At 39.4% G+C, this 23,646-nt stretch overlaps 1 protein-coding gene across 10 annotated transcripts in view; it reads left to right on the top strand.

The window, feature by feature from the left end:
- The window catches only part of KIAA1217, a 695,304-nt gene that overhangs the window by 584,978 nt on the left and 86,680 nt on the right, over positions 1 to 23,646 (top strand). For all 10 annotated transcript variants that reach the window (XM_081128701.1, XM_081128703.1, XM_081128698.1 and 7 more), the window contains 2 exons: positions 11,284 to 11,482; positions 15,315 to 15,408. In XM_081128701.1, coding sequence (XP_080984827.1) covers positions 11,284 to 11,482; positions 15,315 to 15,408 — 293 coding nt within the window. The remainder of the gene's footprint in view (positions 1 to 11,283; positions 11,483 to 15,314; positions 15,409 to 23,646) is intronic.

Raw genomic sequence — 23,646 nt, 5'->3', positions numbered from 1 at the left:
AATATTTCCCTGAGGTACTAGAGAGTGGATGAGTTCCATGAGAGTTATAGACTGAGAGGGACAAGAATTGCTGGGGACAAGGGGCCCTGCGAAAGGCAGGATACGGAGGCAGGAGACCAGGGGTGGCCCCCAGGAATGAGAGGGCAGAGCTGCACCATGGGCAAAGCTCTTTGCAGTCCAAGCATCCCACAGTTACTACTTTTTAAACATGAGCTTGAAAAAGTGGGGATTCTTGCCCTATAAAATGGAATCCCACAGATACGGGTCTATGATGTTTATCATCAAGGATAGCTTTTATTTTTTTGTCATTAGAATGACCTAAGGTATAAAAATAAAAAGAAGAAGCATCAATGTTCCTATTTACCTGGAGGTTTCCTCTGGAAATTCTCGGTGATCCTGAAGTTTGTCTACTAGAGGAGAAAGGAGGTTCCTCCTATGGCCACTTCCCTGTGTCTTTTTCTTCAAGCTTGAGAGCCAAACAGGTACCTTTTCAAGTAGAATAATTTCTACATAATCATAGCAAATAAAAGAAATTCTGAACAATAAAATTCATAACACTATATATTGGTGTGTTGTTTAAAATCTCCATGTAATTATATAAAAACTAGCATTTCATACTGAAAACTTTTCTAAAGATGTATTCATTCATCCATAATAATTACTAATTATTATGTAATATACTAATAATTTAGCAGAAAATAAAATAAATTTCAGATTAACTCAGACAGTTTCTCACTAATATCTATAATCTCTGATCCTAAATCTGCTAATCAGTGTGATTGAAGAAAATACAAGATATATAATCTCCTAGTTGGTGTGGTTATAGACTTTGATTTAGAGCCAGTCTTTCTGATACTTTGAAAACATGCATTGAAAACTGTAAAAGTTGCACTTTTCATATCCTTAAAAGGCCAGTTAAATTTTTTTTCTGGAATCGTGATCATTGTACTTTTGTTCTTATCTTTAAGAAAATCTTTCTTTTGTGCCCTTTACTCTTTGCTTTGTATGATAGAATTTCTACACCCACTCTTTTATCAAAAGCCAAGGAAAAACTTCCAAACTTCCATAACTACATCCAGTTTAAGCTCCTGGGAAAGAGCTGGGTGCTCTGTGGAAAGGGTATTATGTAGACAGCATTATTTTGGCATTCTTTCTTTTAAAATGATTTGTTTTTCAATTTTTTAAATGAAAAAATTATAGAAAACCTAACAATATAACAGACATTACGAAAATTAAACAGATATTTTCATCTGTTTAGCACCTGAGAGGCAGCAAAGCACAATGGTTAACATCATTAACTGGGTACGTCACACAAATTACTTCTCTTTGCCTCAGTGTTCCTCATCTGCAAAATGGGGATAATTATAGTAGCAACTTCATAAAGAAGATTAAATGAGTTCGTATTTTGAAAGGGTTTAGATCAGTGCCTGACACATAGCAAGTACTATATAAGTTGTCAACATTTAAAAAATATGTCTCTAATTGCTTCAGGCCTCTTATATTTTTAAAGAAAGAAAATGTTATAAAACCCTATCTCTTTTCCTTCCGTCTCTTTCTTTCTCAGAGCTAAACAAATGCTGAAGTGAAGTTGGAGGGTATGATTGTCATGAGAATGTTGGTGCATCTGCTATGTTTGCTGTATTCGTAAAGAATATATATCACTGTCTTGTGTGTCATAAAACTTTACATAAATGGGATCATACTGCATATATCCTTTTGTAACTTTCTGTTTTTGCTCAACTTTAGTGTTTGAGGTTCGTCCATGTTGATGGATGTGGTTCTCCTCCATTCATTAGAACTGCTGTTTACTATTTCAATATGTGGATAAACCACTGAGAACAAATCGATGAGAAATGGAGTTTCAGCGAGCATCCTGGGACAAGTGCCCACATATGAGATTTTTAACTGTGATGGATAATTTAAAAGAAGTAGCCAGGTTATAAAATGCACATCTTCAGCTGTACTGGGTTTCCCAAAGTGACTGTGCAAATTTACACTCTTACCAGGAAGGAATAACAGACTCCATTATTCTAAGACCACATCAATACTTGAGTACATTAGATTTACACACATTTGCCTATCTGGTGGATATAAAATTGTATGTCACTGTTTCCTTTTTTATTCCCCTAATTACTAGTGAAGTTGAGCATTCTAATGTTTATTGGCTGCTGGGATTTCTTTCTTGTATAAATTGTCTATTTATATTCATTTTTGGTTATTCATTATTGCTCATATTCTATTTTCTTATTGATTTATACAAGGCCCTTTCATTATTCTGAAAACTAATCCTTGATAGAGCATGCGAGCTGTAAATATCTTCTTCAAACTGTAGTTTGTCTTCTTTACTTTGTTTACAATGCCTTTTACAGTACAAAATATTCATTTCAATGTGGTAAAATTAAGAAATATTTTTCTATGGTTTATGATTTTTGTTTCTTTTAAAAGTCTTTCCCTGTACCAATATGCCAGGAGACAACATCATGTTTTGTTTTGTTTTTGTTTTTAAAGTTTCATAATTTAGCTTATGACATATAGGTCTTCAGCCCATCGGGAATTTATTTTAGTTATGGTGTAAGGAAAGGATATATTTTTTACTCTTTTCATATGGAGAACCAGTTTTCCTGGCACTATTTATTGGACAGTCATTCTCCAAGGATTTGCACTGCCACTTCTGTCATATATCAAGCTTTCATAAAACCTGTCTTTTTTCTGGGCTCTCTGTTTTGTTTCATAGTCCTGTTTGTTTCACTCCTTTGCCAAACCCACACTCTTTTAATAGTGTTGCTATTTGGTAGAGCAAGTACTCCCTTCTACTGTTGTTCTTCCAAAATTACCACATTGTTGTTATAAGTGGTATATTTTTATTAAACTATATTTTCTTACTTTTTTCTACTAGTTGGGATTACTGTTGATTCTATATATTGATTTTATATCATTCAGTCATATTGAATCCTTATTAGTTCTAATAGTGTGTCTGTTGGTTTCCTTGGATTCTCTGTTATAGCATCAGAGAATAATCATTTCTTTGATTATCCCTTCTAATCCTTTTATTTCTTTTTCTTGTATTAACTGTGCCAACCAGGACTTCAGCTGCAGTAATAGCAAAAATTCTGAGTTTAAGGAGAATGCTTCTAACATTGAATCACTTAGCATTATGCTTTTTTGAGACTTTTGATGGATTCAAGTTAAGGAAGTTCTCTTTAATTCTTAAATGATATATATTTTTTTAAATTTTGAATGTGTTTTCGGTTTTTCTTAACATTTTTCTGACACTATCAAGATTATTATATAGTTTCATTGATTATTGGAGATTGTATTGGGACTGGACTTTTCAGTGTTAAACCATCCTTGCATTCCCGAGGTAAACTCTTATTGTCATTATGTATTCTTTCATACATTCCTAGATTTGCTTTACTAATATTTTATTCAGGAGTCTGCATTTAAATTTGAAGTCCTTTCTATTTCTACCTTTCTAATATTCGGCATTATAAAGCGAGTTCATGTTGTAATGCTTAATTTAACCAACAGTTCACCTTATGTGTTAAGTGAGAATTCAATTACAGTTGTAGTATACCCATAGTCAGCTATAGTGCTTCTCACAACATTGTCATAGCATTTTCTGCCTTAACTGTTGAGTAACCTTTAAGACTAATTATTGACTCAGTTGATGTTATTGCAAGTTCTGTAGTGACTTTGCATCATAGATTCTTTATAGACAAGTTTCTAACAACCCATGTAAAAGGGCAGCAGAAGCTGTTGGAATGAATAGGATCACGGCACCAGAATTCAGCACCTTTGACACTCAAGTCTTCAATTCTTCAAGACATTTATTAAGGAAATGCCTTGGGATGCTCACTTCAATGATATTACCATTTCATTTGACTAAACCAAGCAAGGTTCAGACCCCTATAAATAAATAATTAACTTTCATACTGAATTTTATGTTTCTAATTTTATATTCTGATTTTTAAAGAGGTCCCTCAAAACTGTATAAGCTTTAGGCCCCACAAAACCTGGGTTCATCACTGCCATCAAAGTGATTAATTTTTAAAAATCTAGTCTCTTTTTGTTTTATAACGTACTTTGTCACTTAACAAAATATACATTTTTTTATTGCCATATTTTTAGAATTCCTTTTAATAGCAATGATGTGCTCTAATGAATAAGTTTATGAAAATAATTGATTTATTAAATGAATCTCCTAGTATTGAAACTCCCCCATATTATTCTTATAAATGATGCTTTATTAAGCATCCTAGTAAGTACATCTTTGTGCATAAATGTGTAGAAGTAGAATTACTGGCTCAAGCCATATGTACATTTTGGGAGCTTTTGACACATATTGACAAATAGCCCTTCAGAGAAATGGTATCAATTTACTTTCCCAACAATGGTATGTGAGAGAACTCATTTTCCCAACCCTTGTCAGCACTGTGTATTTTATTGTAAAAACATTTGCCAATTTCATAGGTGTAAAAAGCTATCTTATTTTAATATTTATGTTTTTCTTATTAAGTTAAAAACTGTTAGTTTCCATCAGAAAGTATAAGAGTTCTTTATATTTTTAAAACATTAGCCATTTGCCATAGTTGTAATACAAATGTTGATTTACATAATCTTACATTGGATTTGGAGAAACTGAGGAATTTAGGTCATTTGGAATTGTCACCGTCATCTGCCTGTGGAAATTGCTGTTTAGGGGAGTTGTAAAAGGCATCCCAGAAGGCAAGCACACATTGATTAACATGGCTGCGTTACAGGGAGAATTGAATTCATTTCAAGGAAAAGATATGTGAGCCCCTACTATGTACCCAATACTCTACTATATATTACCATCTGATGAGTACAACTAATAATAATGCAGAATTAAAAATCATACTTTTAATTTCAGTAAAACACAATGTAAGCACATATGTGAGAAAAATTAATTCCTCAAATCCTTTTTTTTTTAATTTTCACTAGAAGATATTTTTTCCATTGCTTTTCAGAGAGACTGGAAGGGGGAGAGAGAGAGGGAGAGAGAGAGAAACACCAATGTGAGAGAGGCACATCAATTGGTTGCCTCCCACATGTGCCCGGACCAGGGTCAGGGATCAAACCTGCAACCGAGGTACGTGCCCTTGGCCTGAATTGAACCTGGGACCCTTCAGTCCACAGGCTGACGCTCCAACCACTGAGCCAAACTGGTCAGGGCTAATTCCTCAAATCTTAAGAAAAAGTAATGAAGGAATGGTTGGGGAAATTCACTCAGAGGAGGTAATGTGGGTACCAAGCAAAAGGGTGGTGGGAAAGCCACTGGAGCCAGTGAGTGGTAAGTTCTCAGAGCAGTGAGTGTTCTGGAACAGCTATAGTGCTCTGTAGTTCAGGCATGATGTGGATAATAAGGTTGGAACAGGAGGGTGAGGTCTGTATTAGTCTGTTCAGGCTGCTAGAACATTAGCATAGACTGGGTGTCTTAAACAACAATGAATTGCTCATAGTTCCAGAGGCTGGAAAGATCAGCATCAAGGTGCCAGCAGATCTGGTACCTGGAGAGAGCATGGTTTGCAAAAGGCTACCTTCTGATTGTATCCCAGATTGAGAGAGAGATTAGCCCTCTGGCACTAATCCCATCACAGGGGCTCCACCCTCATGACCTAATCACTTCCTAGGGCCCCACCTCAAAATACAAACACAGTGGGGATTCAGGTTTTAACATGAGTTTTTGGAGAAACAAAAATATTCAGTCCACAGCAAGGTCACACTGTGAAAATCCTTGCATGTCATATTAAGATAAAGAATATTTTGGAAGATGTCCCACATTCTGGAACTATTCTGAGATTCAAAAGATTATGAGGGTGTGTGGTGCAAGTGACCTGCCAAGTGCACTTTGTTTTTTGTAAAATTATGACCAAGCGCTCTTGGTAAGAAAATGCACGTTGCCTGTGCAGGGCCATTGAGGTGGGAGCACCCTTGAGTGTTCAGGCTTCTCAGGCAGCCTCCAAGTGTTGTGAGGTTCATTTCAACTCTCTTGTCTTCTGAGCTCTGTACTTTCCCCACTTCTCCCAGCATGTCCATTGTTTCGAACTGTGTGTCAGCATTTACTTTAGTTGACTTAAAACAGGAATCTTTGTTCCAGGCTGCCCTCATCGTGCCTCAACATCTTTAAGCAGATGGCCAGACTAAAGTGTGAGGACAGCTAAGATCATCCAGACTGGAGGGGTAGAGGAAATGGAAGTGACCAAATGCAGAAATTTATTTAGGCTGTATGCTTCAAGAGAGAGATCATGGTCCTAACCTAAACATAAAAAGGCCCTTCAAAGTGAGAGGCAAACAAGCATTTACTTGAGATCAGTAAGAATAGCTATCCTGGAATTATTAATTCAGGCAGAAGTCCAAATAATGTTCTGATAAGAAGGCAAAGGCAGTGGATATTTATGAGAAAGGGCAGGGGAATAATTAGATCAATAGAAGGAAGGCATGTCTATTGGTGTAGATAACATAACATATGATGTTAATTCTAAACAGTGTTTTCAATTTTCAGTCCAGTAGTTGTTTTCAGTCCAGGAGTCATAGCAACTGCTTTGTTATTATCTTTGCAAATAGTTCTTGGGACACGATGTGGCCCTAGGTCCAGAACAAAGGTTATTTTGTCCTTTTGTAACATTCCAAGAGTTGAGGTGTAAGACATTCAAGGCAGCTCCTCTGGCATGGCAGCTCCGGCTTCATTTTAAAATGGCTCCATTTCTATTATTGTTTACAGTGGGTTCTGTGGATGGATGGAATTGGATATATAAATTAGTTAAGCCATTTGCTAGCTGTAATTTTAAGTAAGTTACTGGGACCTTCTGAGCTTCCTTTTTCCAATCTGTGAAATGGGGCCTAACACCCAGCTGGCAAGAGAAGCTGCGCTCTTTAAATGAAATACAGTAAGTCCTCGCTTAATATCATTCATAGGTTCTGCAACTCCAAGCGGAACAACATGTAATGAAACCAATTTTACCCTCGGCTAATTGATAGAAACAAGAGTTAAGTTCCTAGGGCATCTCATCAACATTAGAACAATGTTATTGAGGACCTGGTGTGCATGCGTGCTGTTTCTGACACATAGCAGACATCCTATAAATGCATTTCCCTGTCCTCTTTCCTTCTTCATAAAGAAAGAGTTTATGATTCTGAGCCCTTCAGACTTCCTCTGTGAGTCTGGAGCAGCCAGCACGAACTCAGAGCCGGGGAAGTATGCCAGCGGGTGCTGACTCTCATCACCGTGCCAATAAAACGCCATCGTATATTAAGAGCATTCCTTCTGAGTTCAAGCATTTCTAAATACCTTTCCTGAATTGAGAAACCAAACTGAATCAAGTGTAAAAGACTATTCTCTGTTTATAAAGGCATCTTTCCCGCCCTTTCCGGATTGTCATGATCTGTAACTGGACTTGTGTACCCAGCTGGCAGCTGCACCAGCCAGACCCTGAGGTAACCTTAGTTTAGGCCCAATTTTTTTTTTTTTTTACTCGGAGCCTGAGTGAAAAATTCTATTTAAAGCACACACGTACAGAATGCAGATGTGGGAATGAAAACCAGGCCCTTGGGGGAGTGAGGCCATGATATTTGACTGCAGTGAGGCCACAAGTGGCCCATCGGCAAGAGCCTCGCCCAGGCATGGTTGGGGCCCTGACCTCAGGAGTGGTTTTAGCCTTTTGATATGACACTGGCAATCACAGGGGCAGTCACCACAGCCCCTGGTTAGGGCAAAAACATTGCACGATCTGAGACAGACAGGCTTGAAAGGTTTTTTTTCTGCACTCTGAAGAACTTGTAACAACATGGATATTCTGGAAAACTAACTCCATGGAGAAGCTGAGGATGGAAACTGTGATGGACGGAGAGGGGAAGCTGAGCTGCTTATGCTGAATGCAAAAGGACTACTCCAGCCAAGGAAACAGCCACTTCAGAATGTAGTTTAATGTGTATACAAAGCAGGAAGGAGATCACTGGGCTGTTTACATCGTGTAGCAAAAGCTCTTATATTCAGACAGACCCAAAATGAACATTCCTTTTGGATGACTAATAAATCATTCATTCGACACTTACTGAGAACCTACTATGTAACAGGTCATATAACAGGTACCAAGGATACCATGGTGAACAACATAAAACACTATTAAAAATCCTTGACTTGATGAAGCTTACATTTTAGAGGGAAAGACTGACGATAAACAATAACAATAATTAAAATATGAATTATACAGTTGACCCTTTAACAGCACAGTTTGAACTGTGAGTCCGCTTATACGCAGATTTTTTTCAATAAATTCTGTAAATGTATTTCCTTTTCCGTGTGGTTTTCTTAATAACATTTGCTTTTCTCTAGCTTACTTTAGCATAAGAATACAGTATATAAAGTTTATAACACACAAAATATATGTTAATTGTTTACAAAGGGTGAGGCAAAAGTAGGTTTACAGCTGTTCATATGGAAAATAATACTTTAAATAATAATACAAGAATAAACTCTGTGTTTCGTGTACTCGCAACTGTAAAACTACTGTTGCCCACTCTGTGTTATCGGTAAGGCTTCTGGTCAACAGTAGGCTATCAGTAGTTACACTTTGAGGGAGTCAAAAGTTATGCTTGGATTTTCAGCCGTGCAGGGATCAACCCCTAACCCCTGTGCTGTTCAGGGTTCAACTGTATAGTGAAAACTGTTCAAGAATGAAAATAAAGCAAGGGTGGGAGCATGAAATATTCTGGACAGTGGGTGCGGAAGTAACAAAGAAGGTGGTCAGGAGAGGCCTCACTGAGAAGCTGACTTTAATAAATACCTTATTGATGTCTTGGGTGGATAGGAACCTAATCAAAAGTATTTCCTCCCAGATTTTCAAGGCCGTTTCTCCATTTTCTTTGGTTTCTGGGTTGCTGTTGAGAAAGCTAATGCCTTTCTGAGTCCTGATACTTCCTTTGTGACTACTCCCCACCCTCTGGGCTGGTGGGAACCTCTGTTTGCCCTGCCACCTGGAATATCTCAGTGACAAGCCTGAGTGTGTTGAGCATTTCATGAATATTTTCAATCTGCAGTCTTGTGTCTTTCAGTTTGGGAGGGGGGAAATTTTCTTATAACACTTTTTGTAAAACTTCCCTGTTTTTCCTGATGTCTTTTTATCGAAATCTCCCCTATTAGGCATTGGGATGCTCTGAAGTAATTCTCTATTTTTCTTATTGGTTTTCACCCTTTTCCCATCCCTTACTTTTTTTACTCCACTTTTAAGATTTTATCAACTTTTTCTTTTTCACTGAATTTTTAGTCTCTGCTCTCATGGTTCCCAGAGCTCACTCTTGCTCTCCAAATATCCCCCTTTTCTTGGACTGTCTCACTTCTTCTGAGTTTCAGTTTTCTGTTTATTTCGGTCTTTTGTTTCGCATTAGAGGCCTTTACGAAATGTCTGTTAATCCCAGGTAGTCTGCTAATGTATGAGCAAGGCATGGGTGTACCAATGGGAAGCTTTTATATAGGGGCCAGGCTGCCTAATGCTGGGGTGACCAAACAGGACCTGAACAATTACCCTCACCATTCTGCTGCTCCCTTCCTGTGGGCCAGTCAGCTTTCCTAGAGGGGTTCCTCCGGCCTCCTGACTGAGATGTCATCCCTTTGCCAGCATTCTGTCAGAGGGGACACACATCCGCCCGCCGCTGTGCCCCGTGAGCAGAATCTGGTATGTTGGTTCAACGTCTTCGGTCTTCTGTGGATACAGGGAGTCTCTTGGTCAAGTGGAATAAAAAGGGAGATGTGGGCAGGTTGCTGTACCATTAAAAAAAAAAGTTCAATCAGGACTCATGCATCCCATTCACTCTGCATTCCTGCCTTCAAAGGGTCTGCTGCCTCATTTCCAGAGATTCCCTGGGCCTGCACGTTTTATGTGGAGTTGTCTCCTTGAAGACCTAGGTGTCAGCTTTCTTTTGTTTGCTATTGTTTCCTCTCACGTTCCCTTAATCCTTTAATGTACGATTTTTAATTCCTCATTGTCATTTTAATGGAATTTCACGAGGAGGTAGAGATAAAAGTGTTACAGGAACTGCCATATTTAACCAGAAGTCATATTCTATTCTCTTTTTAAGTCTCTCCTGCCAAAGATCACTCTAGTGGTAGTGGTCCTTCCTCAGTAGATTCTCACAGTAGGATCCAACTTAAATGTCAGGATCTTCGATTCCCTAGTTCAGTTATCTATTTCTGAGTAACAAATGACCCTAAACATAATGACTTAAAACAACCACAGTTATTTATTTGCTCATGATTCTGCAACTTGGAGGAGGCATCTCCATTCTGCTGCATGTGACTTCAGCGAGGCAGCTCTCCCAGGGGTGGGGGTGCCCCTACCAACATGGCTCACCCTCATGACTGGCCAGTCATCCTGGCTGTAGAATGGGTGCTTAGTGGGGCCACCAGTCAGGGCTTCCAGTCTTCTCCATATGTCTTCCACAAGTTGTTTGGCTGGACTCCACAGAAGCGTAGTTCTATGAAGGAGAATCCATGACCACACTCACCAAGAGGACAAGCTCTAGTGTGCAAACGCTTATCTAGCCTCCGTTCTGCATCATACTTGCTAATGTCCCATTAGCCAAAGAGAGTCACATGGCAAAGCTCAGACTTGATCTTGGAAGAAACCACATGGTTCATTGGGAGCCACATATCCCCTGGAACTCTGAAATTCTGTCATCTTGTGCTTCTTCTTTGTGTAACTGGCTTATTCCAGTTTCTTTCTGAGACATCAGGGTGCCCCTCTTTTCTTACAGATAGTTTCATATGGTATAAACATTAAATAAGTATGTGTTAGACCACAGAAATATTATAGCATTGCCACTTTAAAATGTTTCTGAATGGACTATAAAGACTTAAACTATATATCTTACACATGGCTATAGTGAATGTGTTTTTAGTTAGTGAAAGGCATGGGGGGAAAAAATCACCCTATGGGCTTAAATTTCTAAATATACCTTTCAAGGGAATTAAGTATTGGCTTTTGCTTTAGGCTACCAGAGGTTAGCTTTTTGTTCTTTGGGTTTTTTTAAAAAAGTCGAAAATTAGCCTCTTTAACACCTTCCTAGACTCCAAAGAATAAAACTAGGTACTTTTGAGATAACCAGAGAGTGCATTCCTTGGAAATTCCAAACATATATTTCTTGTTACATGCTTTTAAGCTTGTCCAGGACATTCCTGCATGTGGTCAGACAGAAGTGGCTTAGCTTGTGCTGCATGTCCTGAGAGTCTTGGTCTGCGATTGATCACTGTGTTCATTTTGCACACAGGGGTTCTTTATCTTCAGTACGGAGATGAAACCAAGCAGCTCAGGATGCCCAATGAAATCACAAGTGCGGACACGATCCGGGCTCTCTTCGTAAGTGCCTTTCCACAACAGCTCACCATGAAGATGCTGGAGTCACCCAGTGTTGCCATTTACATCAAAGATGAAAGCAGAAATGTATATTATGAATTAAATGATGTAAGGTACGTACTGACACCGTGTGTGTGTGTGTGTGTGTGTGTGTGTGTGTGTGTGTGTGTGTGTACCATATTGCATTTTGCATCGCTACAGTTTGTATTGAGTCCTAATCTCTTTGTGTCCCAGTAAAGAAAGTATTGCTCTTACCCTGACTGGCAGGCTTATCTCACCCAGGTGTGAATTCACTATCTGGTTTTCTAGAATTCACTTACAAGGCGTGATTTACAAAGCTGAGGACAGGCTTCTCCCACAGAGGCCTTTGCATGTTACATCTGAAAAGAACTTAGGAAACGACCTAGTCCACTAGTCATCTGTGAGTTGTGGAAACCAAGGCCCAGGTCGACAGACTTGATCAAGATCATAAGAGTTGAAGACACTACTGATGACTGGAGCTTTCCCCAGCTTCTTCTCAAGTGCTCTGTCCCTCATAGACGGAGCCTATAGACATCTTAGGTAGTGATCTCACTGAGTCATTCATTACATGAGCCAGATAGAATAAAAGCAGTGGACTCTGTTCCTGTCCACAAGAAAAGAGGCTGAGAAGCATTCTTCCTTTCCAGTTGCTTCTTAAATAGTTGGCCTTTACCAAAGGATCTCACTTTCCAGATGGGCTTTCTCCAGGGCCCCCACTAGAATGTATTCTAAAGTGAGGCTAACTGGACTCCTGCTACTGCAGGTGGCATGGAAATAGAAGCATCTTTATCGACTGCAGTGGTTGTATATAGAGCAGAAGGGACCCATCTGATCTGTCCCAGCCAAACAGCCTGAGAAACAGGATTTAAATCAACACCAAACAGGTGCTAGTATAGCCTCTAAACATTTAAAAAATTTTAAAAATTATTTTGTGACTAATCTACCCTTTATGTTATGGTACCAGACATTCAGATGCATAAAAGTTAATGGACTTATTCAGGATCACACAGACAATTCATTACAGCACCTAGCTCAAACCTGACTGTCCACATTCTTGGTCAAGAATTTTTTATTCCCTCAGAATGTTCCCTCCTCAACTCACCTGGGCCACAACTTGGATTTCTGAGTACTTGCCCTGTGGGGATAGCAGGCTGGCCTGGTTGGAAACCACTTTTTAAAAATATGCCTTCAATTCATAATAAATATAAACTGATAGATATCTATAACAATGATCACAATGACATATTTAGGCAAGTGCCAAGGTGTATGAGCAATTTAGAGCTTTCAAAGTTTGACACATGCCCTAAGGTAGAGGGTGCTGCGTCCGTTGCACAACCTGCCTTTCCTGCTTTTTAAAAACATGTTTAAATATTCATGGGTATCAGGAAATTCATGTTTGTTTTTTGAAATAAATTATTAATCAGGCTGTTACCCAAAAAGAGGGGGGGACTTACAAAACATAAACCAAACATGAAGTAATCACATTATGTTTAAAGAGTATGTTTGCAATAATATAATCCCATGTAGAGTTTTTATGTGGATGTGGCATTTTGCAACAATCCTCTGGAATTTCAGCATTTTGCAGTTAGAGGAATTGAGGCATAGGGTAATAATAAATAAGCGTGAAGCTAGGCGAAGTCACTTTTGACTATGGAGCTCAAGACTGATGAGGGTATTATGAACAGCTGGACCCACTGCCTTGCAGCCGTGCAAGAATTTTTACATTATAGTGAGTAACAATATTCTAGACCCTTCCCCAAGCCTCAGAGTATTACTGGTACTTCCTTTATGCATTCTGAGGGAGTGTCATTTCATAGTCACAAAGAGGAAAGTGAGAAAGGTCCCCCCCTCCCCAACTTCCAAATTAAGATGATCCCTTTTCATGCACATTCAGTTGATGAAGTAGATGAAAGGAGTGCTTGAGAGACGTGATCACTTTTAACATTGATAATTTTCAGTTAATATGTTTATATTTGCAAAAGTGATGATCTTGTTGGTCCTCACGCTGTTGCAGTACTGAGAGCCTGGTTTTTTAAAAATCTCATTTAAAATGTTTAAGCGGAAAGTCATTGATTTATAAATTTTGTCTAGAATTTTACTTTTTAGTGTTTTGATTTACTTATGAAAATGGCACTAAAAAATTTAAGTGGAGAAAATGTTTTTATTTGGTGGTGAATATAATGTTTATGTTAGATAACCACATGTATGCCCTTTCCAAAGAATTATTCTATTTCTTTGTTTTAATGCATAAAATGTTTTATCTGTATCATGTTTGAATGGTCAGATATATTCTCAACATAACCATTATATGGAACCTCCCTCCCCTCCCCCCCAAAAAATGTACCATGTGGATTTTAACTAAAGACAATGGCTTTCATCTAAACCCAGAGACAAATTTCATTTTACATCCTTCAGTATTTTTGAAGTGAGAATATACTTGCTAAACTTTTGGCAATCTCATCATTGAATTGGGTTCTCCATATTTCCCTTAAGAGAGTTTAGGTTGAAATGCTGTCTTGTAAATGTTGCCATGGTAAATGCAATCTGGGCCTTTACTGTTGGTTCGTCTTGGACGAACATGTTTCTAAATTAATCATAAACCAACCTCATGTATTTTAGATACCTTTAGAATCACACCAGGTGTTTTTTTTTTGTGGGGCTCAAGTATGGTTTCAGTCTCTTCACATCATTACTGTGACTTTGCCCCGCCACGGGGTGAGTTCATTTAGTGAATCCCCACATTCTTCCTTTCTGTGAACTTTCCCCTTCATAGTAACCTAGCCCCTTCTAATAACAGGACTGCACACTCCCCCCTAAGCCGACTTCTAATGAGCTCCTTGAAATCGGGAGCAATCGTGCAAGCTTGGGCTAGTCACTGCTTCAAAGCAATTACTGACGAATATTTAAAGGAGGGAAGCAAAGCTAGTCCAAGAATTCTCCACTTCGTTTAAAACAAAAACATAAGCCAGTAATCCCAGTGATTGCGATCAGCCCACAAAACGTGTGGCTGCACCTGGAGGAAAGGAATGCGTCCTCCTGCGCACATTGCCCTCAGCTCCTGCAGGGGATCGCAGTGCAGACGGGCTGAGAGTGCCTTGGGTGGCCCTCCTGCTGGTGAAATCTGAATATGAAGGGAAAAGAAAGGACTTCGTAGATGCTCAGGAGCCCTTAAATAATGTCAAGGTAGGAACTGAGTAAGATGTGGGACTTCTGTTCTTTGCTGCAGTGTGATTGACTCCCCAGCTCTAAACTGGGTTCTGAAGGAGAGACAGGCAGGTGGAAGAACTTATCGGGGGCTGTTCTTTCTAAATACACCACACATCCGTTAATTCAATTTGATGCAGAAAAGTATTTTTTAAATCCCACTGTGGAAGAAAAAAAAGGCATTGTAAAGATACTATTTTTGATCTTTGTGGTACTTTTTTTTCTGGGCTGCAAATAGATGTTCTTTTCCTTGCCGAAACCGTTTAAAGGAAAAAAGCATTTTTCATCTGTGTGCATTCATGCGATAAGCAGAAAACTGGGTGTTTGGGTAACGTAAGCAATTAAATATTTAAATACTAACCAAATTTCTTTGAACATATTTTTGATATTGGAGCTTTATTGTTTCTTAAAGTGTTGTTCCCTTTCCTTGCTCAGAATCTTAAAAGAAAGCTCATGCCACCCGATATCTATGGGTGGAGAACTTCACAGAAAGACTGATATTACCAGGGGAATAAAAAAAAAAGGAAAAAAAAGCTGAAGTCATTTTTCTTTGCCGTATTTATTTTTGCCTATTCTATGGTAAATGAACTTTTGTCTAGTTGCTTGTGGACAACAGCTGAATTGTCTGCTGCTTTTACCTGATTCTTATAGACAGAAAAAGAAAATGCCCAAAGTAAGGCTCCTTTCGTCTGCCATAGTTACTGATGTTTTTGATTCCAGGAACATTCAGGACAGATCGCTCCTCAAAGTGTACAACAAGGATCCGGCACATGCGTTCAATCACACACCCAAAACTGTGAACGGCGACATCAGGGTAAGTGTTCCTGTTCTATTTTTAATTTTATTTGGTGTGTTAAACCATCTCTTCTTCTGGTCTGTGCTCCTTGATGAAATCACACCCCACCACCAGGTTTTGGGTGTTCTCACCACTCAGCTCTTCTGATGACTCATTTGTTTCTTGGTAGAGAAAGATGAGCTGGTCATTTGGGGCAAAAGAAATGAAATCGGGCCTCACACAGCTTCCTTCATCTCCAGCATGGACTTTAGTTATGTCCTCGCTCCAAGGGGATCCTGAAAAATCTTTACATAAATGGGCTCTTGGTCCATAGTACATTAACTTACTCAGAGTACCTCTTACTACTTTTTCTCCAGTTAAAACAAAAGTAGCACAACAAACAGCAATGAAAAAATAAATAAATAATTGCATGTAAAGTCTATTAATGTTCTTACATCAACTATTCCAAGTCTTTGTACTCCAAATTATTCACCTTCTAATTCAGAACTATTTGCTGTTGTAGTGTATAAAAATATTATCAAATCTTATCTGAATTGTGTTGAGGGCGTAGTACAAAAATCTGCATGATTCAGAAGCTAAAATTCTCTCAATTTAGATCATCTCAGATTATCCAAACATTCAAAGCACACAGAGATATCTTGGAGAGAAAAAGAGCAGAGAAACTGAAAAGGCTGATTTTCAAACCACATTAATGCAGGTCCACTAGAAAGGGATTGTGTTTCTAACAATAGTGCTACATCCCTCTGAAGGAAAATGGGAGGAAAAAAGAAAGATTAACTTCTCCAACTGTACCTCCCCGCCCCTACACTCAAATTTAGAAGATGCTGTGCTATTTTATATCTTCTCTTCTGAGGATTCGCACTCTGCTGGATGCTGGACTTTAACTAGAAAATAAGTAAATGAATTGGTTTTATTGCCAAAGAAACCAGGCACCGTCTGTCCTAGAGCTGGGACAGTAGGGTGCCCGAGGTGAAGCCATCTCCCCTTCCTGACAGTCTTACTTGTTTTCTGCTGCTTCCCTGAGAGTTATCACACATTGAGTTGCTTAAAACAACACAGATTTATTATTTTACGAATCTATAGGTCAGACATCCAGTATGGTGGACTAAAATCTAGGGGCCATCAGCAGGATGTTGGCTTTCCTTTCCTTTATTTCCTCAGCTTTTAGGGGCCTCCCACATGCCTCAGCTTGCAGCCCCCTTTCCCCATTGGCAAGCCCAACGAAATAACATCTCTCTGGCCCTGCTACCATCATCACATCTCTAACCCTGGACACTTGTGGTTGCATCAGGCCTACCTGATACTCCAGAATAGTCTCCCTAAAATAGTCTCCCTTATTTTAAAGTCAGATGAATAGCAGCCTTAATCCCCCTTTCCCACATAGTCACGGTCCAGGGCTTAGGATGTAGGCGTCATTGTTTTCTCTACCGAGCAGGGTATGCGAGTTTAGGACCAAGAGGCTAGGAGGTCTAACGGAAAGTTCTGGAAGGATTTTTATGTAATTCTGGCCTGGAATATGAGTGATGACATTATGGGGTCAGAGCCTACACTCTTGGAGGAAGGAGCCTCTAACATACTCAACTGCTGTGTTTTTTATGTCCGAAATGATGTGTGATTGGAAGTGAAAGCTGTGTGGCTACTTCAGACAATCTAGGATTTTGAGGGTTGTTTTTACCAGTCAGGAAGCGTGGACTGAAGACTGCAAAAACCCTTTGCCTTTTATTACTTCGTCATTCTCTTTCTCGATGACATTTTTAAGAATCTTTGCTCCCTTGGAAATCTTTGTGTTTGATATCTCTGGCCTTTGAACTGGAGTTTCATGGTGCTCAGAGTCCTGTTTCCATTACACAGAGCCCACACAGGGGTCCCAGAATCGCCTCTGAAAATCTTGTTTATGGCTGGGGAGGACACTTGTTTTAACGTAAGCAGATGTGGTACCTACATAAGGGGCCAGCAGTGAGCGCGGAGAGAACCAAATATTAACCATATGGACAAAGCCTATTAGAATTCAGAACTTTTGCTGTGGATTTTGATGAACTTGTTCTGTTTTTACTTTTAGACACGACCCTAGCAATCACTTTCTGAGTTGCCCACAGCCTACTTGAGACTGCAATTTTGTGTGTGAGTAAACCAACTGTTGTCCCCAGCTGAGGAGACAACAAATGTTCACCATCCAACCCACTGAAAAGCGTTTAGGTTTCAGTGAAGATGACTTAGAAATGAGAAACAGATCGCAGTTTAAAACCCAACGAGGTGTGATTGTGCCTGCAGTTTGTAACGGGGCCTCATCACAGATTCCAGAAATTAAAAGGAATGGAATTCCTTCGGCCTCACCTTTTGGCTCTAGAGGTTGGAACTCTCTCACCCTCCTGATGAATGTAGCTGCCTTTCCATTAAAGGAAAGAAAGCTTTGTTGAGCCCTGTCTGGAGCGCAGCTGCAGAACCCCATTGTCCATGAGAACAGAGCAAGGATGAATTGCTGTAGACTAAACTGAGCTGCACGGTGGGTTGAGGGGAGCTTCATTCTCCCGTATGTTTGCAACGTGCACATGGCCATGGAGGAATTTGATAACTGCTCTCAGGCATCAGCGACACAGCCCTGCGTGGCCTGTCATTCACCTTCCAGAGGCAGCCTCCCAGAGGCCGCCTGGACAGACCCCCAGCGGCCCACTTATTACCAATACACATGCTTATCACGAAAAGCATTGGGAGGACCACGCAGAGACACAACAACAGCAATGCCAGAACTTGGCAGTGGTCTCTGAAACTTCCCTTACACATTGAATTGAATATCTTGCCTGGGAAAGGAAGGCTGTAAGACTCTGGAGCTAACACAGTCAGTTCTCCAGAGCAGGGCTAGGATGGTAGCAGTGTTACTCAGCAAGCACCTTAAAGTATTAGCTCTGAGGTTATGAGCATACATGGAATATATGCTTGGTGAGGAAGACAAGTCTAGTTTTTTATTCAGTACCAACTGAGCATTTTTGAGGCTAGTCTGTTTAATGAGACTTGTGGTTCTCTGCTGGAACTGAGCTCACCCGTCTCCTGATTTTTTCCGTTGCTTGGCTTTTGTTTTGTTACATTAGATAGTAACTTTGATAATTCAGTTCCCATGGTACTGTACTTGCCATGTGGAACAGGCCCTTTTGCAAAAAATTATATGTGTACCCACAGGTCTGTAATTCACAAACGTACAACTCAAAGATGAGCCGTTCCATTCGGTGGCTCTCAGTGGGTACCACCAGTGACTTCCTGCCCTCCAGACTCAGTGGCTTTTTCACAGTTTTCAGGCTTTTCCACTTTCTCATGTAACTTGATATTACTTCCCAACATTCTCTGCTCCTATCACTCACTTCTCTCCCTCTTGTACGTCTTTAACTTTTACTTGTATGTAGATAGTTTCCAGATTTGCATTTAGAACGCAATCCCTAGTATTGGCCCCACATCTTAAATTACTTCCTAATACCCGATTCAGCCCCCACCTCCCAGACCTCTTCTATTTGCGCCCTGCATTTGACACCGACGGGCACTCTCCTTAGAAACCTTGGCTTCCATTACACTGCCATTTCTAAATCCCTGCCTACATTCAGACACACTCTTTTACCCACTGACTCCCTCGTGCACTCTGCGGTCTTCAGTGTGTTCAGGTGGACTTCACCAGTTTGTGTGTATGTGTGGTTTTTAATTTGCTTTTTTAAAATCTGCTCCTTTTCGCTTGTGATTTTTATCTTACTACTGATTTAATCATTATGTCAGTGTGGATGATCCTTGAAACTATATCCCTAGCTCTGCTGTTTCTTAAGAGTTCAAGACCCAAATGTTCAGCTCCCCAATGGTTGTCTCTACATGGATAGTCTTCCAGTGTTTCCAGTGTATCCTATTGAAGACAAAAAAAAACAACAAACCATAATATTTTCTTTTTTTCTTCCTGTTTCTCTGTCTTGGTGAGTGTTGATGATGATGATGTGTGTGTATGTGTATGTGTTTGTGTGTTTTGAGAGGTGAGGAGAAGAGATTTAAAAGTTGAGTGATGAGTGAGTCTTCAGTTGCCTAACTCCTGTTTCTCAGCACATCCCACCAGTCACTGGAACCACTCACAGATGACCCTTCTGCCATTGCCTGCACCGCTACTCTTACAATAGCTAACATATTTGAGCATTTACTAACCACTTTTCTGGGTAATTTTATTTAATCTTCAAGACAACATTTTGAGGCAGGTATTGCATCATATTTATAACTCAGGAAACAGTTGCTTAGGTATGTTAAGAAATTTGCCCAAGACCACACAGCTAGAGCATGGTGGAGCCGAGATGTGAACCCAGGCATCTGGGCTCCACATTCCAGGCTGTTAGCAACACTGCTGTCCTGCTGTAGCTGCAGCCTTTGACCAGTCTCCCCAACTCTTCTTACTCCACTCTAACAACTGCTTCCCAAGTCCTCTCCCTAAGCCCAGCTTCCCATTGTGCAAAGAATAGCACAGGCCAATGGTCAGTATCATCTCCGCCCCCAACACCCAACAAAGCTGCTTCACAGTTCTTGCTACAATATATGAAATGCACTCTCCCCCCTCACTTATCTGCCTTTCAAAATTCCATCCAACATGCTACAGGACAATTGCCTGATTCTACTGATAAATTGCTGGCATGAAAAAAGGGTGGGAGGGGACACTCTTATGTGTCTAGGTCTCTCCTATACTATAACACCAAATGCCATGGGTGTACTAGATTTGAATACTCGTTAGAGTAAACCAACTGTAAAAGATATCTTAGAAACTCTTTGGAAAATTTGAACATGTTTTGGGAATCAGATGATATTAAGGGATAACTGATAATTCTGTTGGATATAATTATGGCTTGGTGGTTGTATTTTTAAAAATGAGATATACTAAAGGATTTACAGGTCAAATAGCACAATTAATGGCTCAGTTTGCCTTAAAATACTCCAGAAAAGCAAAATTAAAAAGTGGAAATATGTGAAACAAAATTGGTAAAATGTTGAAAAATGTCAAAGCTGGATGATGGTAGTCTGTTATATTATTTTCTCTACTTTTTATGGTTGAAAATGCCTATAATAAAATGTAAAAAAATAAGCACATGCTTTTAGAGGCCAAATCAAAGACTGCTTACTCCACGAAGCTTTTCCTGATGCTCTGCCAGAATTAATCTTTCTTTTGGAGGCACATTTTGCACATACTCTTGGTGTTATAATCATTTAAATGCATGTTCATCTCACCCCTAAGACTGTAAGTTCTCCTAAGACACAAACTTTCTCATGTTCATTTTTGAATCCCTTCAAGAGCCAGTTGCAGTGTCTTACGAGTGGAGAGTGTAAACTCTTAAACACGATGCACTGAGTAGTGTAATGGTAGTGCTACAAATGCTGTATTATTCATTTTCTGTCATTAATGACAACCCACTGTTAAAATATCTCCCTGTTCTCATCACCAGAAATAGTTGTGCTTCTCCTGGTTTATTTTTATCATATGGACACTCTGAATTCTCTAAGTGATCATTTTCCCTCTTTGTGCTGCTACTCTAAAGCTTAGAATTAAATTTGTGGCCCACCCACAGCAAGTGTACAAGCACTCGTCAGTGTGTATTTTGTGTGTTGGCTTTGTTCCTGGCCTCTCTTTTTAATTTTCCTCCTCTCATGATCTTTTTGTCCTACGTTCCACTTTGAAGTTTTTTGGCAAAATTGTAATAATTTATATGAACTCTATTAAATTTCTGTGGAATCAGGATATAAGTAATATTCATTCTATACTATCGATTTTCTGGGTTTTGGATAGTAGACTTTTTTGTGTTAAATACTTTACCTATTATTTAAATTAGTCAACAGCTCTGCAAAGTAGGTATTCTGCTCCATGTTACTGATGATACAACTGAGGCAATGATGTCTCTCCCAGGCCCACGCAACTGGTAAATGTCAGATGTCAGATTTGAATCCAGTTCTTTCTGACTCTTTGGATTCAGCCCACAGTCTCCCTTCCTTGGTATTTCCATGTGAGTTTTGCAAGTTTTGAAATGATGCTCTTAGTAAGATTTTAGAACATATTTAGAAATATTCTTTTAAAATATTTGTTTCACTTCTTAATTCTTTTATGGTTTCCTTTTATTTTTTACTTTGTTTCGTTCTGTTCTCTTCCGATAAGGTTAAAAAAAATATCCCACCCAAAAAAAAAAAAATCAAAGAAAATCAAAGACATAGAAAAGAAGAAGTATGTGCCCATTTCCTCCTGCAATAGAACTCATTTTTGTCCACAGGCCACTGTTCCAGTTGAGAAGGGTTTGGGACTTGGGGAGAACAGTGGTGAATGAGAGAATCTTACAGAAATGGAAGAGAAGAGAATCCCATAGAAATGGAAGTTTCAGAAACGCTCTTAACTAATTTGCATTCATTCAAGGTCCTCCTTGACCCAACCATCACAGTATTCCCTTCACTCATACAGTGACAGTGGTATTCGTAACTAACACTCATAATACACTCTGGGCAGGGTACTATGCCGAGAATTTTGCTCATTTGATTTTCAAAACAACCCAGTGTGAAAGGAATTCTTATTATCCCCCCGTTTCAGATGTGGAAGCTGAGGATCAGGGCGGTTAGGGAACTTCCTCAAAGCCACACAGCTTCTCAGAAGTGGAGCTGGATTCAGAGCCAGGCAGGTCAACTCCAGAACTGGCCTTATTAACAACTCCAGTGGTCACTGCTGTCTTCAGCAGCAGCATCTGTGTGCCACCCATTTTTGAAGACCTAACTTGAAAGCCACTGGCATCATCTAACCTCCCTTTACCCCTCTCTTCTCCAAGCCTCGCTCTCCACTGTTTCTTCTCTGACTTCCACAGACCTTCACCTGTCTGCCCCCTCTCATAGCACACTCGCCTTTTCCTGCCTGCATTGTTGATATTGATGCACACATCTTAAGTTCTTTTCTAAATTCTAAGCTTCTTAGGGGAAAGTCCCTGTGTTTCCCTTGGACGATGTCCTGCTTTGAGAAAATTCTCATTAAATGTCTGGGTGAAAAGGGGCCTCACTTCACATTTCCTATCACAAACTTCCAGTTAATGCCTTCTTTCCTAAGATCAGTACAATAATGGAAACGTCTGAGGTTTACAACATATTCTCTAGTTTATCTCAGGAGTAGTTCCTGACCAAAATGAGAAATACGAATGCCTATCTAGTCTAACAAAATTTCCTATCAATATAATTTTATAGCAGTGAATGACCCTAAGTTTAAGATGAGAACAACAGATTTGTCAGATTAAATTAAGTGATTGTCAGAAATGCACACATATCTGCATTTTATTTTCAGGAGTTAAGTTCCCTTCTAGTAGAAAGTAAACAAATCTCCAGATAGAAAATTAAATAAGACAGATCTTGTCTCACTGTATTTATAACTCAATAGGACAAATCTTGCCTCTACTTTGGGTAGTCAGTATTTTAAATACCTCCAAACTTATAAAGTAGAAGTGATTATTTCAGAACAGTTAATCTGACTCCTTTATTGTGAAGTTTCACTGATTCACTCACCCAACCACAATGCATCAAACCACTTCTGTGGTTCAGGCTTTTGTGCAAGATTCTGAAGATACACAATTGACCCTTGAACGACACAGGTTTGAACTGTGTGGGTCTACTTATATGCAAAATTTTTTTTCATTTACAGTGCAGTATCATAAATGTATTTTCTCTCTTTTTTTTTAGATATATCTTTATTGATTTCAGAGAGAGGAAGGGAGAAGGAGAGAGAGAGATAGAAACACCAATGATGAGAGTCATCGATCTGCTGCCTCCTGCACGCCCCCTACTGGGGATCGAGCCCACAACCTGGGCATGTGCCCTGACCAGGAATCAAACCTCCATCTCCTGGATCGTAGGTGGATGCTCAACCGCTGAGCCATGCTGGCCAGACTATTTTCTCTTCTTGATGGCTTTTTAAAATTTTTTTAATTAAATTTATTGGGGTGACATTGGTTAATAAAACTATGTAGGTCTCAAGTGTACAGTTCTGTTATGCATCATCTGTATATTTTGTTGTGTTAACACCCAAAGTCAAGTCTCCTTCCATCACCATAAATTTGACCCCCTTTACTACCCTCTCACACCCTTTTCCCTCTGGTAACCACCATACTATTGCCTGTGTCTATGAGTTTTTGTTTGTCTGTCTTGTTTGTTCATTTGTTGTTTTCAGTTTTATATCTCACATATGAGTGAAATAATATGGTTCTGGACATTTTCCATCTGACTTATTTCGCTTAG

This window comes from Miniopterus schreibersii (assembly GCF_964146895.1).
Source record: "Miniopterus schreibersii genome assembly, chromosome: 1".
Taxonomy (NCBI): domain Eukaryota; kingdom Metazoa; phylum Chordata; class Mammalia; order Chiroptera; family Miniopteridae; genus Miniopterus; species Miniopterus schreibersii.
This window is presented reverse-complemented; position numbering and strand designations above follow the sequence as displayed.